Source organism: Anguilla anguilla, chromosome 6, assembly GCF_013347855.1.
Source record: "Anguilla anguilla isolate fAngAng1 chromosome 6, fAngAng1.pri, whole genome shotgun sequence".
Lineage (NCBI taxonomy): Eukaryota > Metazoa > Chordata > Actinopteri > Anguilliformes > Anguillidae > Anguilla > Anguilla anguilla.
The window spans coordinates 57,039,903-57,063,329 of record NC_049206.1 but is presented as its reverse complement, the minus strand read 5'-3'; the positions used below and the strand labels follow the sequence as shown (position 1 = coordinate 57,063,329).

The 23,427-nt window shown below is 45.3% G+C and overlaps 1 protein-coding gene across 2 annotated transcripts in view; it reads left to right on the top strand.

Moving 5' to 3' along the window:
- The window catches only part of grm1a (glutamate receptor, metabotropic 1a), a 49,058-nt gene that overhangs the window by 13,531 nt on the left and 12,100 nt on the right, over positions 1–23,427 (top strand). The window contains exons 4-7 of one of the 2 annotated variants that reach the window (XM_035420824.1): positions 18,645–18,880; positions 19,180–19,188; positions 19,627–19,638; positions 23,073–23,319. In XM_035420824.1, the coding sequence (XP_035276715.1) occupies positions 18,645–18,880; positions 19,180–19,188; positions 19,627–19,638; positions 23,073–23,319 (504 nt within the window). The remainder of the gene's footprint in view (positions 1–18,644; positions 18,881–19,179; positions 19,189–19,626; positions 19,639–23,072; positions 23,320–23,427) is intronic. The other variant, XM_035420825.1, reaches the window with a different exon arrangement.

Below are 23,427 nucleotides of genomic sequence, written 5' to 3'. Positions count from 1 at the left end.
TTCTACTATTCTGAAACATAAACTGTAAGGTACATTCAATAAATAATTAAAGAAATAATATTTTAAATATTATTTTCACTGCAGCCATCCAAGACACTTGTATTATGTAAAAAAAAAAATACTTGTCCGCCGTGTCCATTTCTCCATTTCTCATTTGCTTTTCGATACTTCTGGCAGACATATTTTTGCACTCAGGACATTTATCGAGCTCTGAAGGGCGTGCGGCGTGGCGTGCGGCGCCAGCTGCTTCGTCCGAACATGGCGGCGGGTTTTGTCGGGCTCCCGCTGCGGTCCCACCCCCCCCCCCCCTTCGTCTGGCTTCGCGGCAGACCTGGGAAGGTGTTTTTGATGTGTTCGCGCCCCATTTGCGGGTTGAGCACCGTGAAAGGCTGACGAAACATCTGGTGGCCTATTTCAGCGGCCGAGGCGCGGCTCACGCGGTGCTTCCCCCCGCCCCCCCCCCCCCCCCCCCCGCTCTCCTCTCCAAGGTGATTTAGGGCGACACAGGGACTGATCGCTCCTGAGGTCCCGCCTTCGGGTAATGGCTGATGAGTGCCCCTTTGATTGACAGTTCTATTTTTTTTTACTGACCAATCATTAATCTCCCTGGTCAACAAGTTGAGGTTAAGAACAGCCCCGACGACAGGCTGCTAAAAAAGGTGGTCTTGGAGGAACCAGAGAGGCAGAAAGCAATAATAATTAGACCACTGATGCTGTTGCTCCAGGAATAAGTCTCAAAATGACCACCCCACCCCCCATCCCCCTTGCTGAGCACCGGTGTTGGAAGTCTTCACTTAATATTTTGAGTTATTGTTTCTGAGTTCATAAACTGAAGTCTGTCACAAGCGGACTTATGGAGCCATCTGTTAGGCTTGTTCTGTGACAGACACTTCGGCAAGATAAGCGGGAATAGAGAAAGGGTTGACATTCTTGGTATCAGGACTGGCTGTGAATGTCACAAAGAGTGGGTCTCTGGGACAGTTAATGTGTGTGTGTGTGTGTGTTTCTGTAGTGAGCATGGCACATTAGTTACTATCTCTGGGTTTCGTTTTAAATTAGTTTTCCTGGAAAGTTTAGACTTACAATCCGTGTCAAACTCAAGATAAGATTCACTTGGAGTTAATTTACCCATGATTCCACTCTAGCATGAATGCCCTTCCTGTTTCTGCAGAATTACGATGGCAGTGGCAAACTGCGTATAACTAATGACTGTCGCGTAAACTTTCTTCTGAAAGAGAAGGGCACTGATCTTATCTCTTCCTCTGTTTATGTTCGCGCGAAACGATAAGCTTCAGAAGGGCTGGAGGCGATGTAAGGTTCAGGGTGCAGACTGGACTTGCGGGGGGGCCCCGGTCTCCTGTTTGGGAAACCGCATACTTTCTTCCTCGCGATTGTGCCAGCACTGATGAATAATCCATCACGCTGGAAACAGCGATACCTCCCTTGCCCTCTGTTTGAGAGGAGTGCGTCTTTTTTTAGAGCGTTTGTGGCAGCTGGGCGTCTCCACGGGACGGTGGGAAGACAACATCGGCTCGGCTGCGTTCGCCTGCTTTTTCTAGGTCAGGGAGAAGCTCTGGAGCTCGTCTTGTTATCTAGAGCAGCGCCGAACAACTTTCAGAAGCTGCCGGCGGGTTCCTCAACGAGAGATAAAACTTCAAATATGGTGGATGCTCTTTCCCTTCCCCCCGTCCCACCACTAATGGATGTTAGGTTGGCTTCGCCAAAAAGGTTGAGAGCTGGGATAGCGTAGATGGGCTTATGCCACATTCTGGTATTTATTTGTGTTCCTTTTCATTTGTACTTGAAAAAGGTTTCAATCGGTATAAATGGAAAGATGTGGTTTTTTTAAAGCACTATTTACTTTGCTGTTGAAAAGCTCCTGAAATTACACATCTGATATTTGATTATTGCTTTTCTTATTCTGAGCGTTTGCCCATACACGCTGAAATAAATGAAGTAAAGTCAGGTTTTTTTGGTTTTTTAGGTAAAAGAATAGCCTTGGCTTGTGTTTGCTGCCTTTCTTTACCATGTGAAAAGGTCCTTATATGGAGATATCCTCCTCTGCATTAGGTCACAAGATTGCACCCACACACTCACACGAGAGCACAGTGCTCAATCACATGGGCTGGGCCTGGATGGGTAATAAAAGGTCAGAGGTCACAGGGAATATCTAAGAGAACTTCCTCTTGCTCAGCCAGTCCATGCAGAGCCAGACCTGGACCAAATTCTTTATGTGAGACACTTTTAACCCTTGCCAGCAGAATTCCTGCACATCACTGCCAATTTTATAAGAACGTTCTGTTTTCACCTGTATTGTGGAAGTGTCTTCTTTCATGGGATTATTTTTGGTAAATTTTATGAACCTCTTTTTCAAATGTTACTAACATCTCCTGAGCTAAAGCTTTGGATCCCCTCAACCAGAGCCCTCTGGAAATGAGATGGGACATTTCGAGCTGCTTTCCTTCCTGTGGAATACAATTTCTTGTAATACTAATACATTTGACCCCAGTGCATTCAGGAAAGTCACATTCTCAAAGTTATAACTTAAAAAAACAAACGAACAAAAAAACGTAAGCCTTCGCCATGTCTCATGCAGCCTCTAAGTTTTGGTTGGATGAGATTTTACACAAAACAAGCCTCGGGGGTGGGGGGGGAAACAGGAAGTGAGAGCAAAATATCACCGTGGTTAAGACAGCCAGTTCACCGTATAATGTCTGTTGTCGTCTGTCTGTTGTCCTCGGGATTTTCGTTGATGCTACTTCCGTCTTCGCTGGGTTTAGCTGTTCAGGCTACATCTGTCGTTTGTGGAATCAGACCAGAAACACACAAATTGTCGAGTGTAATAACAACGTCCACCGCAGGAGGACTTCATCGCTCGACGGGGGCCGCTGCGCGGCAGTTGCGTGAGCAGATTTTAAACCGCGTTGCTCCACCCCCTGAAGATCCCCAGTCGAACGAGATTTGCGTTTTACTCGCTAATGCTAATTAGGCTGAGATTCCATCTGTGACACTTTATATTTAATGGCGCACAAGGTAGAAAAGCAACTGCCCAGAAAAACATCATTTAGCTTGGGGATAACATCATTTAGACTGGGGATAACATCAGTTAGACTGGGGATAACATCATTTAGACTAGGGCTGACATCATTTAGACTAGGGCTGTCTAACCCCGGTCCTGGGGGGGCAGCAGTGTCTGCAGGTCTTTGCGGTTTCCTCTCGATCAGCAGCCAGCTAAAGACTTGAGAACACGGCGTTTGGACTCTTTAGCCAATCAGTGACTTTACTCACTCGTGCTGAAACGAGCAGAAACCGTGGCCCCCCCCAGGACTGGAGTTTGACACCCCTGATTTAAACAATCCTTTTTTCCACCCTGTCCATCAAGCGCCGCAGCTGTAAGTATGTGGGGCTGGGGAACCATGGCAACTGACCTCACTCTGACTGCCGTGAAACTCAAACATGTCCCTCCCAGGGCAAAGCACTTGTGGCTTATGTCAGGCTGGTTAACTATGGTTTTTCAAATCAGCTTTATGGCTTAAACTGGTGGAAGCAGTACTACTACAAATAGTCTCTCAATCTCACTCACACACAGACTCTCTCTCACACACACACACACACACACACACACATACACACTCTCCCTCTCTGTCTCACACACATACACACACACCCACACAGACTCTCTCATGCACACACACACACACATACACACACACACACACATACACACTCTCCCTCTCTGTCTCACACACATACACACACACCCACACAGACTCTCTCATGCACACACACACACACATACACACACACGCTCACACTCACTCACAGCTCCCTTGGCAGGGAAGAGCAGTCATGAGATTTAGCCACTAGATGGTGAAAAAGATCAGCAGGGCAGTCACAACCACTGAACAGTACCTGCAGGCTACTTGTTTTGGTTCTTTCTCGCGACGTCTTTTTCGATCTCTAGTGTTCCTTACTCTACTGCCCCCAATAGTTTAGTTATTGTTTCATCCACTAAAAAAAAGCAGAAGCGGGAGTTTGAATTGCTCTGTTTCTCTGTGAATGAGGCATGAGGCTGGAGCCCGGGATGGACGCGTCGCCCTGACACGGGCTCACTTTGCCGTGAGAACCGTCTCTCGCTCTCTCTCCTTCGGCGGCGACAGCGAACCCGCCGCGCCGCGGTCCGACCGCTCTTCGCCGTGACGCGGGCGGGCGGGGGGGCGAGCTCGCCGAGCTGTCTGCTCTTCAAAGGGCTGGCCGTCTTTCTCATGCTAACTAACGCCTGCACCTTCAAGTCAGACAAAGAGTGTGGGTGGAGGGTGGAGGGTGGGGGTGGGGGGTCGGGTGTGGGGGGGGGAAGACACAATGGCATGAGAAATCATGGTGTCTTGTTCAGGGGGTTAGAGCAGGCACTGACAGAAGGCCATCTGTGTTGGGTTGAGGTTGAGGGGGAGTGGGGGGTGCTGTGGGGCGGGGGGCGGGGAGGGGGGGGGGGGGGGGTTTGAGGACCAGGTGTGTTTCAGATGGAGAAGCCGCATCCCACTTCTTTTCCGCCCTGTGTGGCATCACTGCTGGCGAATAATTATCCGTTAGCAAAGTTGAGACACCGTTGCGCAATGCACAGACTCGCACAGCTTTATAAAAACATGTCCGTTTATGAATCTGAATATGTACTGAGGAACGCCATGCAAAGCCTGTGGTCATGGGTACGCCCCAAAGTGACTCACCTGGGATTTGAGAACCACGGGCTAATTCCATTCGTTTATTTTTTACCTCCGTTGCGTCCTTTCCGTGCTCCTAGCTCCACCCTTCGGTGGACGCAAAGAAAGAAAGCGAGGAAAGGATACAAGGACGAAGGAATCATGCCGTTTCTGTGTAAAACGTTGTCGGCTGGGTAGTGACTTGACACAAGGGCGTTGTGTAGCCAGATGGTTGGACACTGTGTGGGCATCTGCAGAAGTCTGTTCTGATTCACTCAGAGACTGGTGCATTGAGTCAGTGATCTCGTCATCCTCAGCTGTGATGTCACAGTGGGTGCTCTTGATGTCACAGTGGGTGCTCTTGATGCCACAATGGGCATTCTGAATCCCTGTTGGCCACGTGCCCAACAAGGAAATATGCTATTCCCAGAGAAATTCAACACCACGACCTTCCCACCATGCCCTTGTTTTCAGTGCCTTAACTCCCTTGTATTTTAAAACAACTCGGCAATTGTTGTGTTCATTACAGTAGTTTGAGTCATTATACTTACTGCATGGGGTAGCTGTTGTCCCAGGAGCTTATGATTGCGCATGGTTAATTATTCATTAGCATTAAACTGCCGTCGTGTTTGAGAAAAGTGACAGTGCACAACTGGAGCCCTGCATGCTAATGTATTCTAACCAGCTGAGGAATATCCCTGCTCTAATCAGGCCATCTGAATGAATATGTGTGTGTGTGTGTGTGTGTGAGAAGAGTGTGTGTGTGTATGTGTGTGTGTGTGTGTTTTTGTGTGTGAGAAGAGTGTGTGTGTGTGTGTGTGCATGTATGTGTGGAATTGTCTTGCAGTGTGTGTGTTTGTGTGTGTGTGTGTGTACACGTATGTGTGGAAATATCTCACACGCTGTGTGTGTGTATGTGGAAATATCTCACACACTGTGTGTGTGTGAGTGTGTGTGTGGAAATGTCTGACATGCTGTGTGTGTGTGAGAGAGAGAGAGAGAGTGTGTGTGCGAGCCGGCCGTAGTCGTGTGGTAGATAATTCATTGCGATCATTAAAGAAATGAATGTCAAAGGCCCCGCTTTGCGAAAAGGTTTCTCGTCTCCGCGCACGTCCCTAATTGATAGACGTAACCGGATCAAACCGCGATCCACTGCTCGGTGTGAAATCAGCGATGCCACATGCACCGAGCAGCTTGAGGACAAATTTAATTGTACGCTTGGGGGTTTGTAATTCCCTCCTCATTTCTTACCGTTAAGCGTGTCAAAAATCTCAGCGTACAATTAATAGAGTTTATGGAATGAAACTAGTTTTCGGAACTCTGTGACACTGGAGCACTGGGGACAGTTGAGTTTGTGTTTGTCTTGAGTGAAAGGAAAGGCCGTCTGGGTTTTGCTTTACATTGAATACGGTGCATTATCAGTTCAACTCCCAGGTGACTGTGTCTGAAAGAGTCCTTTCACATACTGCTGGAAACAAAAATGTGGGGTTTTATTTGTGTGTGTGCAGGTGATGTGTCTTCTCTCTTTTGAATTTGCACGTTTAACCCTTTGAAGAGTAGGTTTTTTAAAAATGTTTTTTAAATTCTTAGTCAGTGTTGTAGAACTCCACTGCTTTCAGTTACCAGTAGTGATTGTTGGTTCACAGTGCTAGCATATGTATTAATGGTCATTCTCAGTGTGGAGCAGGGCACTAATATTAATATGAATTATGCCTATTTATATGCTTTTTGTCATGGTTCTTGCATAGGGGACAGTCATTACTCCACAATGAATTACAAAAGTACAAAACTGCATAATGCAGTTGCTCAAACTGATGGTTTTAGCCTGCCCTAAAAAAAGAATTTCTGATACAGTGAAGTTAGACTCAAAGACCCACTTTCTGAATGACAATGGGCAATGGAAAAAATGTTTTTCGGTTCACTCCCCGATACTGAATGCTGTTTTATTGACAATTTTAAAAGGAAGGAGAGGTGGGGACGCCAAAAAAAAAAGAAAAAAAAGACACATTTCAAAATGTAACGGCGCTATTATTCCGGGCTAAATTGCATAAAATTGCACCTCAGTAAAGTGGCAGAAAATTGAGGGCTGTTAAATTTCGCGGGGGTATAAACACGGTGGGGGGCGGGGGGGGGCGTGTAATGCGATGTAATGGAACGCTCGCCGCAGAGCGCAGGGGAACCGTGGGCCGCCCAATGCCGGTCCCCGAGGGGTTGCAAAATGAAAGGAGAGAGATTTTGGGAGAGGGGAGCAATTTCCGCGCCCCCGCACACACACGCGCGCCGAACAGAGCAGAAGCACTCACTCGTCGGCTGAGCGAGAGAGCGGTGCATATTTCTTAAAATAATATTTTCTTCATGGGGCCGCTCCACAAACAATAACGACCTTTTTTCGCGAAGGGTGGCATTTCGGCTGCGTGCTACATAGTCCCCAAGTGGCCCCATGCAGCAGAAGTCTGATTGTAAAATAAGCTCTGATGGAGGTTTTTTTTTTACATTCGGTCCGTATCGGACTCATATATATTTATATACATGATCTGTTCCAGTTGGTTGAACACTGAATATTTTGCTCTCTGAGTAAATCAATTCATGCACTTCAACTTATCCGTTCGCATTGAACCTAGTACTGAAAAATAAATAAATAAATAAATAAATAAAAATCCATGAATAAACGAAAGCCTGTTCATCCCAGAGGATGATGCTTTAAAAACATTTACCTTGGCATATCTAATATGATTTTTGGCATTAATGTATAAAACCTTTAACTAGAGCAGATTACTGGCATTTTAAAACTTTAATTGGGGGGGTGGGGGGGGGGGGGGGAGCAGAGAGTGTGATAGGAAAGGTGATCCGAATGCAGAAAGTGGCATAATTGGGACTAAAACCCCCAATCCTGCCGGTGCAAGGATTCTTATATGGCTCTGCTTCTGGACATCAACTGTCCTGTAGGTTTCCACTCCAGCCCTAACAAAGCACACCTCATTCAGCAGCTATATCGGTCTCCTTGAGCTGTTAATTAGTTGACTCCGGTGTGCCAAATTAGGGTTAAAATGAAAACCTATGGGTTGGTAGATCTCCAGGAGCAAGGTCAGGCAACTCTGTAGCAAAGCATCTAAGTGGCTATGCCACTGCAGATAAACATTAGGAAATGGCGGCTAAACAATAGCGGCAACAGAGGCTGGTGGAAGGAGCTCTGGGGTCCTCGTGACTGCTTGTTTCCATGGCGAATGGAGCTCGTCCATCCACACGCCTGTGTTCTCCATCGCATGATTTATTTACAGAGCGGAGTTTCCTGTTCAGGCTCATTTATGTCTTACATGTGGAGCCGCACGTTTGCCGAAGCAGGTCAGGTCTACCAGCATCTATACCAGGGACAAAAAAAACCAAGTGACTGTGGCCCCCTTCACCCTGGATTTGATCCTGCAACCTCTGTTCTGGGACACAAACCGAGCACCTTAACTTAAACTATGCCAGTCAGCTTTACAAACCACACCCTTATTCTGTCAGCAATGTCATATTTTAGTCATATTTTCAGTTTATTTTATGACATCACTTTTCACGTCAATAGGTACCAGGGACAGAGTGAAATACATGTAAAACCAGTTGATGAATGAAAGAAAGGCACTGTTCTGTCACAAACAGTGTTTTAAAGTGCTTTTTAAAAATATAAATAAAAAATAGCAACTGTTCCAGCATACGCAATCTGAGGCGAAGGAAAGGACCCGCAGTATCTCACCAGCAAAGTTTTGATTAATCCGATTGCATCTAAAAAAGCCAACTTCAAAAACAAGCAAACGCCAGGCTGAAGTAAATTAGATGATAAATATTTATTGAGATTTATGTTTTTTTTTTTTTTTAAACACATGGTGAGATTTCCGTACACAACCACAGTCTCTCAGGGGGACCCAGCAGGGAGGTTTGCTCGCTGAAAATTATTTTCTGTGATTCGCACAGCGGCCTTCCTACACTGCTGAAAAAGCAACGGCGTAAAACACAGTAAATATCTCATGGAGAGAGCTAATCAATAATAATCAATACTTGTGTCATCAAAAAACCTCACAGCAGGATATTTTTTTAGCAGTACCACTGTGGCTTTATGGCGCAAATATGAATTGATAATGTCTGATCAGAACGTTCTTAACTGAACATTCTAATGCTGATGTCACAATCGCTGCTGGTAATAGAAAGCAGTGGAGTTCTAGAACACTGGAAAAAAAAAAAAAACATTCCAGAAAACCCTACTCTTCAAAGGGTCAAATGAGCGTGGTCCTGCGAGGTCCAGTCCGGTCAACAGGAAGAGACATGGTCTCGCAGCAGGTGTAGAGAGCTGTTCCACAGCTAAAGATGAAGCTGGTAAGCGCTGCAGGTCTGCTTTGTGGTTTGACATCCAGGAAGAGGCCTCTGATTTATATGTTTTAGTAAAAAATAGAGCTCTGTGCTTCAGAGAGGGAACAGAGTGAGAGCTCAGGCTCTTCAGCCTAACTGTGGTATTAAGACCCATAGGAGCAAGTAGCATATCCAACTGATTAAGTAGAATGTGACAACAGTGTGGGGCCTGACACTGATCCCTAGGGAACACCTAATGACAGTGTGTGAGAAGTCAATATGGTGTATGAAAAGACTGAAATTAATGAATTCTTGTTATGTTGGGGCATCAACCGATACTTTGTTAGTGGTGAGACATGGGAAGATCTCGGATGACCTCCACCTGTGCTTGTAGTCACAGTCTATCAGCTGAGCAATGGCTTCAGAGGATCGCTCTCCCGCTGCGTTCGCAGTCTCAGTCTATTAGCAGGTGCTGCCTCGGCGCTGAAGAGGTGTTTTCTCGGTTTCTCTCTAAACCACTGCACAGCTCGCAAGAAGCAGAGCTCATCAGTACCTGGAGAGAGAGAGAGAGAGAGAGAGATAGAGAGAGAGAGAAAGAAATAGAGAGAGTCCTCTGTGTTTTCTGCTCAGGTCTGTGTTTAGAAACGAAACGGTTCATGCATCACAGGACTGCATCCCAAGGTGTCTATTTCGGGGGCCCCTATCATTAATAGTTTTGCGGCCGTTGAACTGTTGCAAGTACCAGGAAAAAAATTTTTTTTGTGTAAAATATGATTCTCAGGGTGCCTGAAAGTGGGCGGATTGCGCATTACCAGGGAAACGGAGACGCATCGCGATGCCTGGGTCGTGCATATTGAAACGCTGTTATCTGCATAAATTTCGAAAGCTGGCAAAACTGGCAAATCTTTATGCAAATGGGGCTCCATACAGGGCATGACTGATTCGCAAAGATGGTCACAAATTACCACTTGCGGTAAGCGTTGATTTTTAAAGATGACCTGGTGGTAATGCAGCACAGAGTATTTGAAAGCCGGGCAGTGTGTAACCATGGTAATGACCATGGCAGTTATTACCGTTGGAAGAGGAGGACACCGCTGACGTGGTTAAATTTGCAGTACTCGAAATTTCTTAATGACAAATGTGGCTTGCCCTGATGTCATTTTCTTCCTGCTATAAATGAAGTAGGCTATTTCATTTTACGAGACAAATAACTCCAATAACCATGTTACTTCAATAAAAAAAATCCTGCACTGTTAATTGCGTGCTAGATTGAAATGACGGGCACGTTTCATATTGATGTCATTGAAGCAGCGCTCGCTCAACTTCAAAGACGAGGATGAGCGAAACCAGCCTTCATTTTATTTCACAGTCACCGATGCAACTGAATATGTGGCATATTACTTTACTTTGGAACTGCACTTGCTTACTATTTGGCCATGGTTGCTTGATTTTCATCAATAAGGACAACCTGTGGCCGTCAGTAGTTTTTCAGAGTTAATCTACAGTGTTTAATGTGAAGCTTGAACATATCAATTAAATCAATCACAGGAAGTACATATCATTAATGACAGTTACTGTAATGAATTTAGCAATAGGTATATGGAACATACAATTTTAGGTGTCCTTGGAACTTTTTTTAGGTGTCTACTTGTTGGGGAGGGAAATGCTGAAAAATTGCTGGCTAATATGGAATCTCTTTATGAAATATGTATTTTAATTTCAGTGTTTCATCACCGGGGGCTAATTCGCTGCCTCCTGTTGTCCGTGTTAGCACGTTTTATCGTACCCAACACACAAGTTAAAAATAGTTTGAAACAGCATATTTTTACCCGTTTGTGTTTACAGCACGTTTTTACGAGAACTGAAGCCTGGCACTGCAAAAAAGCACTTTCTGTAATTTCAGAAAATCACCTTGCCCAAGCTAAAATTAAGGGAAAAGAGTTTTTTATTTCTTTAACATGTTTTAACCTTTGCATATCGATGTGTGTTATGCTCTTATATGTTCAGTGTACCAAAGCACATAGTACGTATGATGTGTATTTGAAATTGCATTCGGTGTGAACGAGAGCGCGGGACTTTCTGAGGTATTTTTTCGCGGTTGCAAAACGGACGTCTTTAATATTCACCGCGGTCGGTTCGGCCATATTGATTTTCTGCGGAATTCTGTCTGCGGCGGCTGCAGCTTAACATAAAATTCCCCCTCCATGAATTTGTAATCAAAAAAAGAGCTGGAAGAGCTGAAGTGGCTCGTCCTTCATGCGGAAACTCACAGAGAGCGTGCGCTGTGGACTGTGGAAAGGGAGAAAGGAACAGGAGAACAGCCTTGATGTTGGGAGTGAAATTATTATTATTTTTACGACGATTTTGTCTTTGCGGTGCCGACCCTTTGTGGCTTTGATTTGTTCTCACAGTCAAACTTCAGGACGAGCGGCTGTTTCCTGGTTGGGGATTTAATTTTTTTGGGGTGTGCCCCCCCGTGCGTGTCACGGACAGGAAATGAGAACAAGCGCTGCTGGAAAAGGGCGATGACACGCATTTTGTTTTTTGTGAATTTAACCCCGTATTCCTCAGCTTGGCATCACAGGGCATGTGAGATCAGCCTAACTCATTCATCTATCCATCCATCCATCCATCCATTATCTATACGCGCTTATTCCTGATCAGGGTTGTAGGGGTGCTGGACCCTACCCCAGCATGCATTGGGCGAGAAATAGGAATACACCCTCTCTTATCTTAAATACAATGGAAAGGAGTCTAGCCCTGTTGGCTGTCACATTGTCTGCTTTTGACGTTGTTTTGTGGGAACCTGTGACTTCAATTCTCTCCCGTTCCCAGTGTCAATGGATAATATGGTGATTGCCTGCATCTTACCTTACATTGCAGGCTCTTATCCAGAGCAACTCACTCAACTGTTTTATATTGCATCCATTTATTCAGCTGGACATATACTGAAGCAGTGCAGGTTAATCACCTTGCTCAAGGGTACAACGGCAGTTGTCCTGCCTGGGAATTGAATCTGCAACTTTCAGGTTAAATGCCTTGTTCCCTGAACATTCCATCACATCGCTGCATTGATTCCTGTTTTTGCCGCATTTGTTAGGTTAATGTATCTTCTCAGCCTGCCAAGGCGCGTTTCCTTTTAAAAAAAGAACTAAGTTTGGTTCCAGACAGGGGACCAAGGAGAAATTTCCCTATGTTTCCATACAGCAATATACAACCCCAACCGCCCCTCCCCAACCCCCCCAATTTCCAGTCAGCTGGCCGCTTCTGTTTCTCTCGGCGCCGAACTGATCAGAGGAGCCGCTGGCAAGCGTGAAGCCACTTACCCGGCCACGCGCAACTCCCGGTCCCCGGGCGCCATTTTGGCTCTTCGGTTGCCAGTGCCAGTCACAGATGGCGCTGGTGCGGTCCGGATTTAGTCTGGCCTGCAGGACGCCCTGCTGCTCCTCTGTTGGCCGCTTCGCTCCCGTCTAGAGCCCGCTCTTCATGACTGGTTTTTTTTTTGTGTCACTGTCGTTGCCACTTTCGTTTTTTTTGTTGTTTTTCTGCTGCTGGAGAACAAAATCTCTCAAAACAGACGTGACACGGATCTTGTTTTTGCTTATAATCTGACGCAGTTCAAACTGAATCTTGTTTACCGCTCTTTTTTCTCATCCCTTCATCATGCTGCTCCCATTAAAACTTTAATGCACTGCATTATTTTACTCCTTCATTGTGAGCGATATGCAAATCAGTCTAACTTGACTGACCCTTCAGAAAAATATAACATAAATCTGCTCCTGTTTCTCAGCTGCTGCTGGGCTGGCTAGATTACAGGCCACCTTTCAGAAGCCATTTTATCGTTGTTGGCCAAAATTCACAGCTGAACTCCAGAGCTCAGAAATCTGGGTCACACAAGGGGTACTCCACTCACCCCTCTGCTTTGAGCAGAACAAAAACAGCAGTGATGAAATCCGGTGAAAGTCACGGAAAGTTTGGGCCAAAACGCTGCAGTGCCATTCACAAAAACTGAGAGTGCTCAGGAAAGAAAAAAAACAGTTTCTGTTCCCCATTTTTCAGTGATCATTATGGTTTTAACATTTGAGATTAATTGTTGAGGTATGAAGCTCAGACATAATGTGGAGCTGCGGAAGAACTTCCAACGTGTGTTAAAAAACCAAAATGGAGAAACTGGGTTTATGCTTGAAGACAGCAATATGCTGGTTCACCACGTGTGACCAAAAACAAAACAAAAACACTCATTTTGGATATAGAAATACATCCCTTATGTGCAGTTATGCCAAAAAATGGTTCCATCATAAAATGGTTATCTGCACATTTCTCCTCTCTGTATTTGACTCATTTTGGAATTTTATGTAAATGGTTCCAGAATCCTGCCATTATCAAAACTCTTTATTTATTTGTTTGCCCTGTAATTGCTGTAAATGCTGCTCGTCTGTTGTCGCCCTGCCGTGATGGCTCATTTTCGTAATCAGCTTTCTGCAGTAATGCCATTTCCTGTGTGTTTTGTGTGACTGTGTAAACACAGGCTTTTCCGTATTAGCATTGTGTGGCACAGGTTTTTTTTTTTCCCGCAGTGGGAGGGAAAAAACGAGTTGAGGTTTGTGCGCGTGAGGTTGGGGATGCTGTGTCTCGGTTGCTAAGGTGCCGATGCGGTTCGTCTGCAGCTTCGGACCCGCAGTCCTTCTCGAGACCCAGAATTCCCTGCGCTGTCCTGATCCACAACAGCTACAGGGAACCTGCGTCTGTCAAAGAACAAAGCAGGTCACCCTTAACCCTTTGAGGAGTCTGTTTTTTGGAATTTTCTTCTTTTTTTTTTCCAAAATTGTTTAACCCCATTGCTTTTAACTACCAGTAGTGATTGTTACATCAGAATTAGAATGTTCAGTTAAGAACATTCTTATTACATAATACATGGGACCCTACACTTTAAAGGGTTAACGGTCAGACAGAAGTTATGATATAACAGCCTACTCTCTCAACAGTGTGACCTAAACTGTCACATGATTTGCAATGTCATTTTAAAATAACGGACACGTGACTGGAGGCCAGTCTCATCATATTAAAAGTAGCTCCCAATTAAAAAAATTAAAATAAAAATCATGATGCTTTTTATGTTTCATCATAACGTACTGGAACACAATGTGTCAGAATATGAATTTCATCACAAGTCGCATAATTCTGAAAAATGCAATAATAAACACAATGTGGAATATTTTTTTGTTGTGGAATACGTTGTCGTGCTGGTTCCTCGTACATTTTCTGTTCCTTCGTCCCCTCAGGGGCCTTGTTTTTTGTACCCCTTGGGTACCCCCCTGCCACTCCTCAGGGTTTATATTTTAACGCTCTGACTTCTTCCCCGGAAACTGCGCAGCACCGGCGATGCGGGCTCTTATTCTGGGGGAGCGTCTGCTGTCGTACGCCCGCCGTCAGACCAGAACCGCAGGCCCGTCCGTCTCATAGGAAAAGCATCCGCCTTCCTGCGTGGAATAGACAGTGTGTTTATGGACGTCCCCTCGGGGGCGGGGTGCGGTGCGTGTGCGGTGCGGTGCGTGTGCGGTGCGGTGCGGTGCGTGTGCGGTGCGTGTGCGGTGCGGTGCGTGTGCGGTGCGGCGCGTGTGTTTTGCGTTCGGCGCGCGGTCTGAGAGATATTTGGAAAGAGCCGAGGTGTGCAGGATGGCTCCGGCCTGCTGATGAATCCGCACCGACAGATTCCCACCAAAGAGAAAAAAAAAACCCAGTAGGTGTGGAGACATTCTCGGGCCTGCGACCCGCCGTGAATCGCATTCGACGGAGCAGACGTTGTTTGTCAGCGCCTTGAACACTGGGAGACTAGGAGAATTCATCCAACCCTGCTGTTATTGCTTTGATGGAAGAGGGTCGGTCCATTGCCCTATAATTTATCCCAGTCTTTGTTCCGTCTGTGTTGTGCAAGCTGATAGCTGATGGTCCTTGGCTTACACGGTTTTGCATTTTAATAGAGCCCGGCTCTGCGTTTTTTTGGAGAACAGCAACAGAAATTCACACTCGGGCCGTTGCTTCCTCTGATGGGGGTACATCTACCTCCATATTTCAGAGGCCGTGTCTGGCCCACATAGAGCTGGCACATGGTGCTGGTGCTGGCCTGTTCGTCATCAGTGAATATAACAAAGTGAAGAGGACACAGGGCATGGTTGCCAACGTGTCCTTGAGTGCCCCCTGGAGGTTCGGAGTGGAATGGCAGGGGGGTGGGGTTTGAGTTGACCTGGTTCTCTATGTCTGCCCCCCCCCCCTCCCACCACTGCTGAATCCTACAGTGAGCTTTTCTGGATGGGTGTGGTGTTTATTGAAAGAAAGGCCTTGAATGAGTCAACAGTATCCCTTTGGGGGGGAAAAAAAGTACCAGTTTATTATTCTTTTTTTTTCATTTTCTCTGTGTTTTTGCAAAAAAAAAAAGAAAGAAAAAAGACGGAAAAAAGGAAAGGAAACAGGCAGAGCGGTTTGCCCATCTCGTTTCGGCCTCCCGGCACGTCTTCCGCTGGAGGTTTCTCTTTTTTCTTTTTTTTCCCAAACTAAAATTTTTTATCTGCTCGTTCTCATTTCAGGAGGGAGTCAGTGCATCTCGTTTATTTTTCATGTGTCATATTGACAGTTAGAAAAAGGCTTGACTCGCTCTGTGGCGAATCTCTCATGGCTTACGAGCACTTCCCCGGTATCTCCCGATAAATCTGTCGAACGCGGCGAACAGCCGCAAAACGGCGGCTTTGAAATTGCCGGCATTCTATTATCATTTCGGCTCCGCGGGACTCCCACTTACCGCCGGCGAACTGATTTCCCTATCGCCAAGATTTTTTTATTAACACGTTTGGTTATTTATTTATTTAATACCGTTTTTGAAATATTACATTAACATTACATTACAGGCATTTAGCAGACGCTGTTATCCAGAGCGACTTACACAACTCTCTACGTAGCATTTACATCGCATCCATTTATACAACTGGATGTGTACTGAAGCAATGCAGGTTGAGTACCTTGCTCATGGGATACAACGACAGCGTCCAATCGGGGAATCGAACCTGTGACCTTTAGGTTTCAAGACGAAATACCGTTGGTTCTTCATCAGTCACTCAGAAATGCCACCCACTTGTGTAACAAGGGTGGCGCCTTCACAGCAGGGAACAGATTTAAGGTAATACTTTTTTTTATTTTTATCAGGGGAATGCAAGCTGAACGAGGAAGAGGGAGAACATGGGAGAAGACAACATTGCCATTGCCCTCTGTCTACTCCATAGATACGCTCCTAAAGGGCGACACAATAAATAAATTAAGGCACTCTGATGGGCTTTTAATGGCTGCTAGCGTGGGTTTGGAGTCCCTTCTTTCTCTAGACGGGGGGGGGGGGGGGTAGCAAACACTCTTCTGTGCTCTCCCTGAGTAATATCCAGGGGTGTCGGGAAGATGGGAGTATTATTTATTTATTAATATCAGTTTTTCTTTCTCCTCCGCCCTTTCTCGTATCTAACCCGGTCAGCTCGCTCACGCGTGTCCTCGCGGTTGGCCTGTCACGGGCCGTCCCAGTTCAGTTGGCGATTATTTTAAGTCGGTCGGCGAGCACACTTCGCCCGTTGAGAACGCGATCGAGTTTTTTAAGGAAGTTGAAAAAAGGGACAAGACGCTATGCATATTTTAAAGATTTAATCCTCTTTTTTTTCCGTTCGGTGAATAATTCATTTCTTTCATAAATGAATCCGGCAGCAAAAACAAAAGATTAAAAAAAATAAAAGTTTGTGAACAATAATTGAATTTGAGGCCCACAGGCGATCCACTGTGAGACTGTCGCTCTTGTTTGCATGATTATTTGCTCTCCTATCCACAGACTTGAAGCTTATTGCTGTTGCAGGTAATATTTACAGTCAAGCCTGTTTGTTTTCCTGATTAAACCTATTATTGAATGTACTGACTGCTGGTGATAGTCATCCCAAAATGGCCGTACATTTGGGGAGCGACCTTGAGCCATGTCCAGGACGGCTGCCTTACATTTTGAGACAGCCTTTGATGACATCATTTTCAGGGGTTCATAATTATGGACGTGCATGCACGGCGATGTACCCTCAAAAAAATAGCTTGAGTAGCCACGGGGCCCTAGTGGTGTAGACATTTTGGGTTTCAAGCCTTGGCCACTCTCAGCCTTTAGACAGTACCCAGAAGACAGGCATATTATGTGTTTGGCTGAGAGGCAGGGTTAGGCTGGTGGGGACAGCAGTGCTGGGCGCAAGCCCAGAGACAGACATATGGATCGGAGACGGACGCGATGCCTGGCTCAGCTTGACAAGGATTCTATTAACACTTTGAAGAGTAGGTTTTTTTTCTTTCTTTCTTCCAAAATACTAAATCAGTGTTCTAGAACCCCACTGCATTCCGTTACCAGTAGTGATTGTGACATCAGCATTAGAATGTCATCAGCTGAGAACATTCTAACCACATACAGTATTTGTGATCTTGCGCCTTAATGGGTTTACCCTTAAGTGATTCACCCTTATGCCTGTGCGTCATGACAGACAAGGCTCCCAGCCGAACACCATGTTCTCTGCACATCCGCGGAGCACAACGCAGCCTGCCGTGTATCGCATTCTATGTGCTGCAGATGTACATAATTTAGTGTTATTTGTATCTTTTTTTTTAAATAACGAAACTGTTTTCCTGAAGAAGGGAGACCATCTGAGCCTTCTCCACTGCAACCCACAGAAAGGTCCATTTCCTGTGCTCTTGACCCCCTCAGACATTGTTGCATTAACAGGGTTTTTTAAAGAGGTGTAAAACTCTCCTCTTTATTGGCCCTGTCTCCCAGCCTCTTTCCGACCTCCGCACTTTCACGACATCGGCCATCGTAGCTCGCTGAGCTCGGATCTGCTCCAGCCAGCAATCCCAGAATTCCCCCCGGTCTGCCCGAGCTCCCTTTCACCACCATTCTGACGGTTTCACCTCACCTCTCTCTCACCTCTCTCTCACCTCTCTCGCGGAATTAAAAGCATATTCGGAATATAATGAATAATGTCAAACCTTTTATTGCCGGTACAGGAACACACTCTCAATAATGCATAAAGCAGGAAGGAGAATGGCAAAGAAACCGCAGTTCGGGTTTTTGAATTAGTAACAATTATAGACGCTCGCATGTACAAGTGGGTCACTCTCTGAAAGAATGGGTGCAGATTTAACTGCGTAATGGATTATATCCAACTGGCGATGCTATTTATTCTCCAGTGCCCTTTTTTAAGGTAACATTCTCCGCAAATATGACCCTCATTCATTTCAGCCCCCTAAAAAATAACAGTGGATGAAAAACAGTTTTTCAAACAATGCATATTATTTATTTATAGGCTGTAAGCAGACGTTCTTATCCAGGCCAAGTAAGAATCCTAACGCATCCTGGTACGCCCTGCGACCCATATAAAATGGGGGTGGAGACGTCTTCTGGAGCAGCTGAAGTTAGCCCATTTAAGCCCGCGGGCGAATAAAGTTGCCGAAAGTCTCTGCCACTCTTTTTCCGTCTGTGAAAGTTTTTTTGGATGGCTGTAGATGCTTATGTAAGAAATCTCTGGGGAAAAGATTTGGGCGTTAACGGGTCAAGCGTCTCTCCCACAGCGACGGGTGGGCGGACCGGGACGAGGTGGTGGAGGGGTACGAGCCGGAGGCGGAGGGCGGCATCACCGTCAAGCTGCAGTCGGCCGAGGTCACGTCCTTCGATGACTACTTCCTGAGGCTGCGGCTGGACACCAACGCCAGGAACCCGTGGTTCGCCGAGTTCTGGCAGTTCCGCTTCCAGTGCCGGATTCCGGGCCACCCCATGGAGAACACCAACTACAAGAAGATCTGCTCAGGTGAACACAGAAATAAAGCCGAAAATATTAATAAACAAATCATAGAGACTGGGTGTAATCTTCAGCCATTGCTACAAATCATTAAATAACCAGGCCTCACCGGAGACTATAAAGCTGTACAGTAGATGTTAAACCTGTGGTGTTGACCAGTAGCCAGGTATATGAACCATGATGAGACACTGATGGCATAACTTTAATTAAATTTCAGTTGTTGTAGTTGTTTGGAATTATTTGCTCAATAATTTTTATTGTTGTTTTCTTTTTTTTTTTTAAAACCATTCTTTCTTCTGGCGAAAAAGGTGATATAGGTAAATGAAATTACCAAGCCTCACTGGCATTAAGTCATTCATTGATGTATACACATGCATTTACTTTTAACTTATTTCTCTAAATCACTTGAAACAATGCTCAATAAGCATGTTTTCGATTAGGTGTCTATACAGATTATCTTTTTAAATTCCCCAGGAAATTTTTATAATGCATGTTCGTAATTGTAATGTTTCATTGTCTCATCATCACAACAAACGTAGAGGATTTTTGCTGTTTCTAGGGTAAGGTTTTCCAGTGGACGATAAGCGCTCCAATGCATTTTAAAGGATAACGTCAGTAGATATGTGTATAAGCCTATACAGTATATTAACACAAAATACAATTATATATATATGAATAAGTGCTGTGACAGCGCAAGTAGACATCAATGTGGTCATAGTTTGCTATTCTGTGACTTATGTTGTTTCTTCACAAAGAGCTCAGAGAAGGTAAGAGCATGTTAAATTAAAGAAGTAACAGTAATTATTAGCTTATTAGCGCATAAGGCACTTCTTTGGCTATGTACGTAGAGGTCGACCTGTGTAGAACTTTCAAGGCCACTACATTTGAAAAAAAAAAAGACAGTTAAAATGAAAGAATTCAACAGAAATCTCTTACGTTCATTTCATAAAGTTTATAAATGATGGCAGTGGTTATTGTTAATATCCTTATTTGGTGCCTAGTACTTAAAGTGAAGTCCAGTTTTCTTTGTCAGACCTTTCGAGCTTAAAAACCCTCCAGAGGTTTTAGGTTCACATTAGTTTTAGTTCTACTGTGCACATATGCTCCAGTGATACTCTAATAAAATAAAATTCATGTCCACTGTGTCCCCAGTGTTTCTGCGTTAGTCAGAGAAAGTAAACAATCGGGGAAATGATTTGCAGTTTGAAAGAGAGAAATATGTGGTGTGAAATTAAATTCTTGAAATGATGAATACGAAATTCAAACATGGTCTAAGGAAAGACTAAAAGGCATCTTTGGTATCGACAGTGTCTTGCAGTGCACATGCAGTAGTCAGATTTTCTTTTGCCCCAAATATATTTCAATTAGACATTTTTACCAGTAAATTAGTTTTTTTCTCTCTCTGTATTATTATCTGTTCTATAGCAGGAAGCTAGTATATTTAATTTGCTCTCGGCAAATCTAAATTAAATGGTGTCACACAGCTACTTTCAAATATCCATCTCTTGTGGTCCTCATTAAATCTTTACTGTGCTGTCTGTTAATGTGCTGAAGTAAAAAATAAAAAAATAAAAAAAGTCACATTCTATTCAAAGAAAGGTAGTCATGGCTCCACTGGAGCAAGTTAATTTCTGATTTACCAAATTAACATTCAGTTATTTGCTGAAAGTATATGTTCATTCTGAAACACCAACACAGAATTTGTCAGCTAAACATCGTCTGCATTTGAGCAGTCTGTACATTAAAAGTACAATTCAAAATGAAGCTAATCGGAATCGGCAGAGCCTGGAAACGTATGTGGGTTGACCTCTAATATGTAGCAGAGCTATTGGGTTGTTTTTATGCACTGCAATGATAGCCCAATTATGCCTGATTCACTGAAAACCGCTCGCGCCTCCTGTTTCGAGTTTGCTTTATTTAAAAAAAGCCCCAATAACAGTCCTTTTGCCTTATAAAGCTCTTCATGTGCGCCGCCACTGTTTGTGTCTGCGGCGCTAAGGACTGCGTTGCTCTGCCTAGCGACGGACCTGCACGCGCACATTGAAATCCGCACCGGGCTTTGGAGAGCCGCTCAGCAAGGACAGTATTTCAATGTGGTTGTATTGCAGTTCAGTATCGTAGTTTAGTATCGTAGTGCATCTGGTTTTTTGCGGGAGAACATTCTACGCGTGCGACGTTTGCGATTAATTAAACGTGTCGTGTCGCGCGTTCTCTCCCGGACATACAGGAAGCGGTTTTGTCGTCCTGCTGAGGTGGCCGGCCCTCGCTTTTGACAAGTGTGTCATCATGACTGTACGCGTACAGCGTGTAAGTGATATGAAAAGTGACACCAGTTTGCTGGTCAGATTTAAGGACAAACTGCAAAGCGAGATGATTGAATGAGCAACCTTTGTATTTTAAATGACTTGAGTGAGCAAACCCGATTACTAATGCAAACTCAGCGTCAACACGCGCAAAAAAAGAACTGATTAATGCGAAACTCTAGTCGGCAGGGGAACGGCGGAATAGCAGTAATATGATGAATGAAGTAAGCGCGAGGTCTCAGACATTCACAGCTTGTTTTCACTCAGGATTCGATCGAGTACCACCTTGATGAGTGGAGCCGTTCGCTTCTTTAGCAGGGAAATTAATCTCGAGACAAAGAGCTTCGGCAGTTTTCAACACCCTAACTGGAGTGTGACTCCCCGAAGGCCGCAGGGATTTTTTATTTTCAATTTATTTTTATTTTTTTAACGTCGCTGTCACTGCCTCTGCTAGAACAGCACACTCAGGCAAAATCCTTAGACTTGAGTAGTGCAAATATTCTTTCTTTTACATAAAAGAAAATATATTTTTATGGTATATATGCTCTTTTGATGCCACTGGTGAAGATGGGGGTGAAGGGGGGGTGATGAAGGCCCTGTTTTTGTAAAGTGTATTTTCTGATGGGCTGTGCTGGGATGTACCCCACGGTCCAGATTTGTAACCCTACCTTAGACCAGCAGCCCCATGGGGCGGGGTGCGTAATTTAGGAAAGCATCAGCCAGGGAGGAAGGGTTTCAGTTGCTGGGATTGTATGGGTGGACCCCTGGTCATTCGGTCACCAACACGCTTACATACTAAATATCCTATTGTTATTGTTGGAATGTGTTTTTGGCTCCCCATCAGGTCAAATTGCCATGACGATGATGATTTGTGAATACTGTTTTCTGTTGAGTCTGAGATTATGTCTGGCGCCGAGATTGGTTACGCTGCTACAATACAATACTGTTCACCCCCCCAGAATAGCTTTATCTGGTAGCTGACGATGTCATAAGATGAGCTGCGTTGCTTTACACCGCTTTCTAGCTGGCTGTACCTAAAAAAACTGCTTGTTAAATGATGGAGTGTCCAGTTGCTGTTGGGAGCTCCTGCAGATCCGTGTTTTGCATATATCCTTGCCGGAGGCAGGAAAACGGGCTGGAAATTGATTCCTTGTTTTCTTACTTTCTCGCCACGGACGTTCCCATCTGGAGCTGTCAGTCTGTGTTCACCGAGCGGGCCTCTCTCAAGGACCCTAATTAATATGCGGTGCTGAGCGCACAGGAAGCTGTCCTGTTTTGGTACTTCCTGTTTCGGTCCCTTTTCACTTCAGCCCTGATATACACGCTCAGATAGATAGTTAGCCGTATCCGTTACTGTGGACACGGGCAGCGGAACACAAGGGTCCCTGGACACCCCATCATTTCCAAAAGGGATGTGCCAATTATATTGTGCTGCTGTTAGTTCCACGTATCCCACAATTCCCTGCTCTCCAGATATTCAAGCAGTTGACCAGAATTGGTTCTTGAAGGCAGAGGGTCCGTTGCTCATCCTGGTTTATCTTCTGCCTCTTAGCATATGGTTTTGATTGTCTTTTTTTGTTTTGTTTTAAATAAACATTTCTTTTATTGGATTTGGCACATCAGACCAGTTTATTATGGGGCGGTTGTATTGCAGTAAGTCACTTTCAGCAAGGCAGTTTGCACTTGTGCTGCAGTTCATGCAATGAAGAAATACGCAGCACAAAATAATTTGCACAGGTAGAATTATTTGAATCACTGCTTCAGTACATCTAAAAGTGCATTGTAACCTTTGTGTGCGGTGCCAAAAAACACTGACCCTGCTTTTCTCGGATACTCCTCGCCCTGCCCCCCCCACCCCCCCCCCCCCACCCCCCCTCCAAAAAACGGCATTTTCGCAGGTAACGAGAGCCTGGAGGAGAACTACGTGCAGGACAGCAAGATGGGCTTCGTCATCAACGCCATCTACGCCATGGCGCACGGGCTGCACGACATGCAGCAGGAGCTCTGCCCCGGCCGCGTGGGGCTGTGCGAGGCCATGGACCCCGTGGACGGCAGCAAGCTGCTGGACTTCCTGCTCCGGACCTCCTTCACCGGCGTGTCCGGCGAGGACGTGTACTTCGACGAGAACGGGGACTCGCCCGGCAGGTGGGTGGCCTGGCGTTCCTCGGTGCGCGTGGCTGTACGGCTGCACGGGTACAGGGTCATGGTGGGGGGCGGGGGGGGGTTTTGGAGCCTGTCCCAGCGTGCTACTGG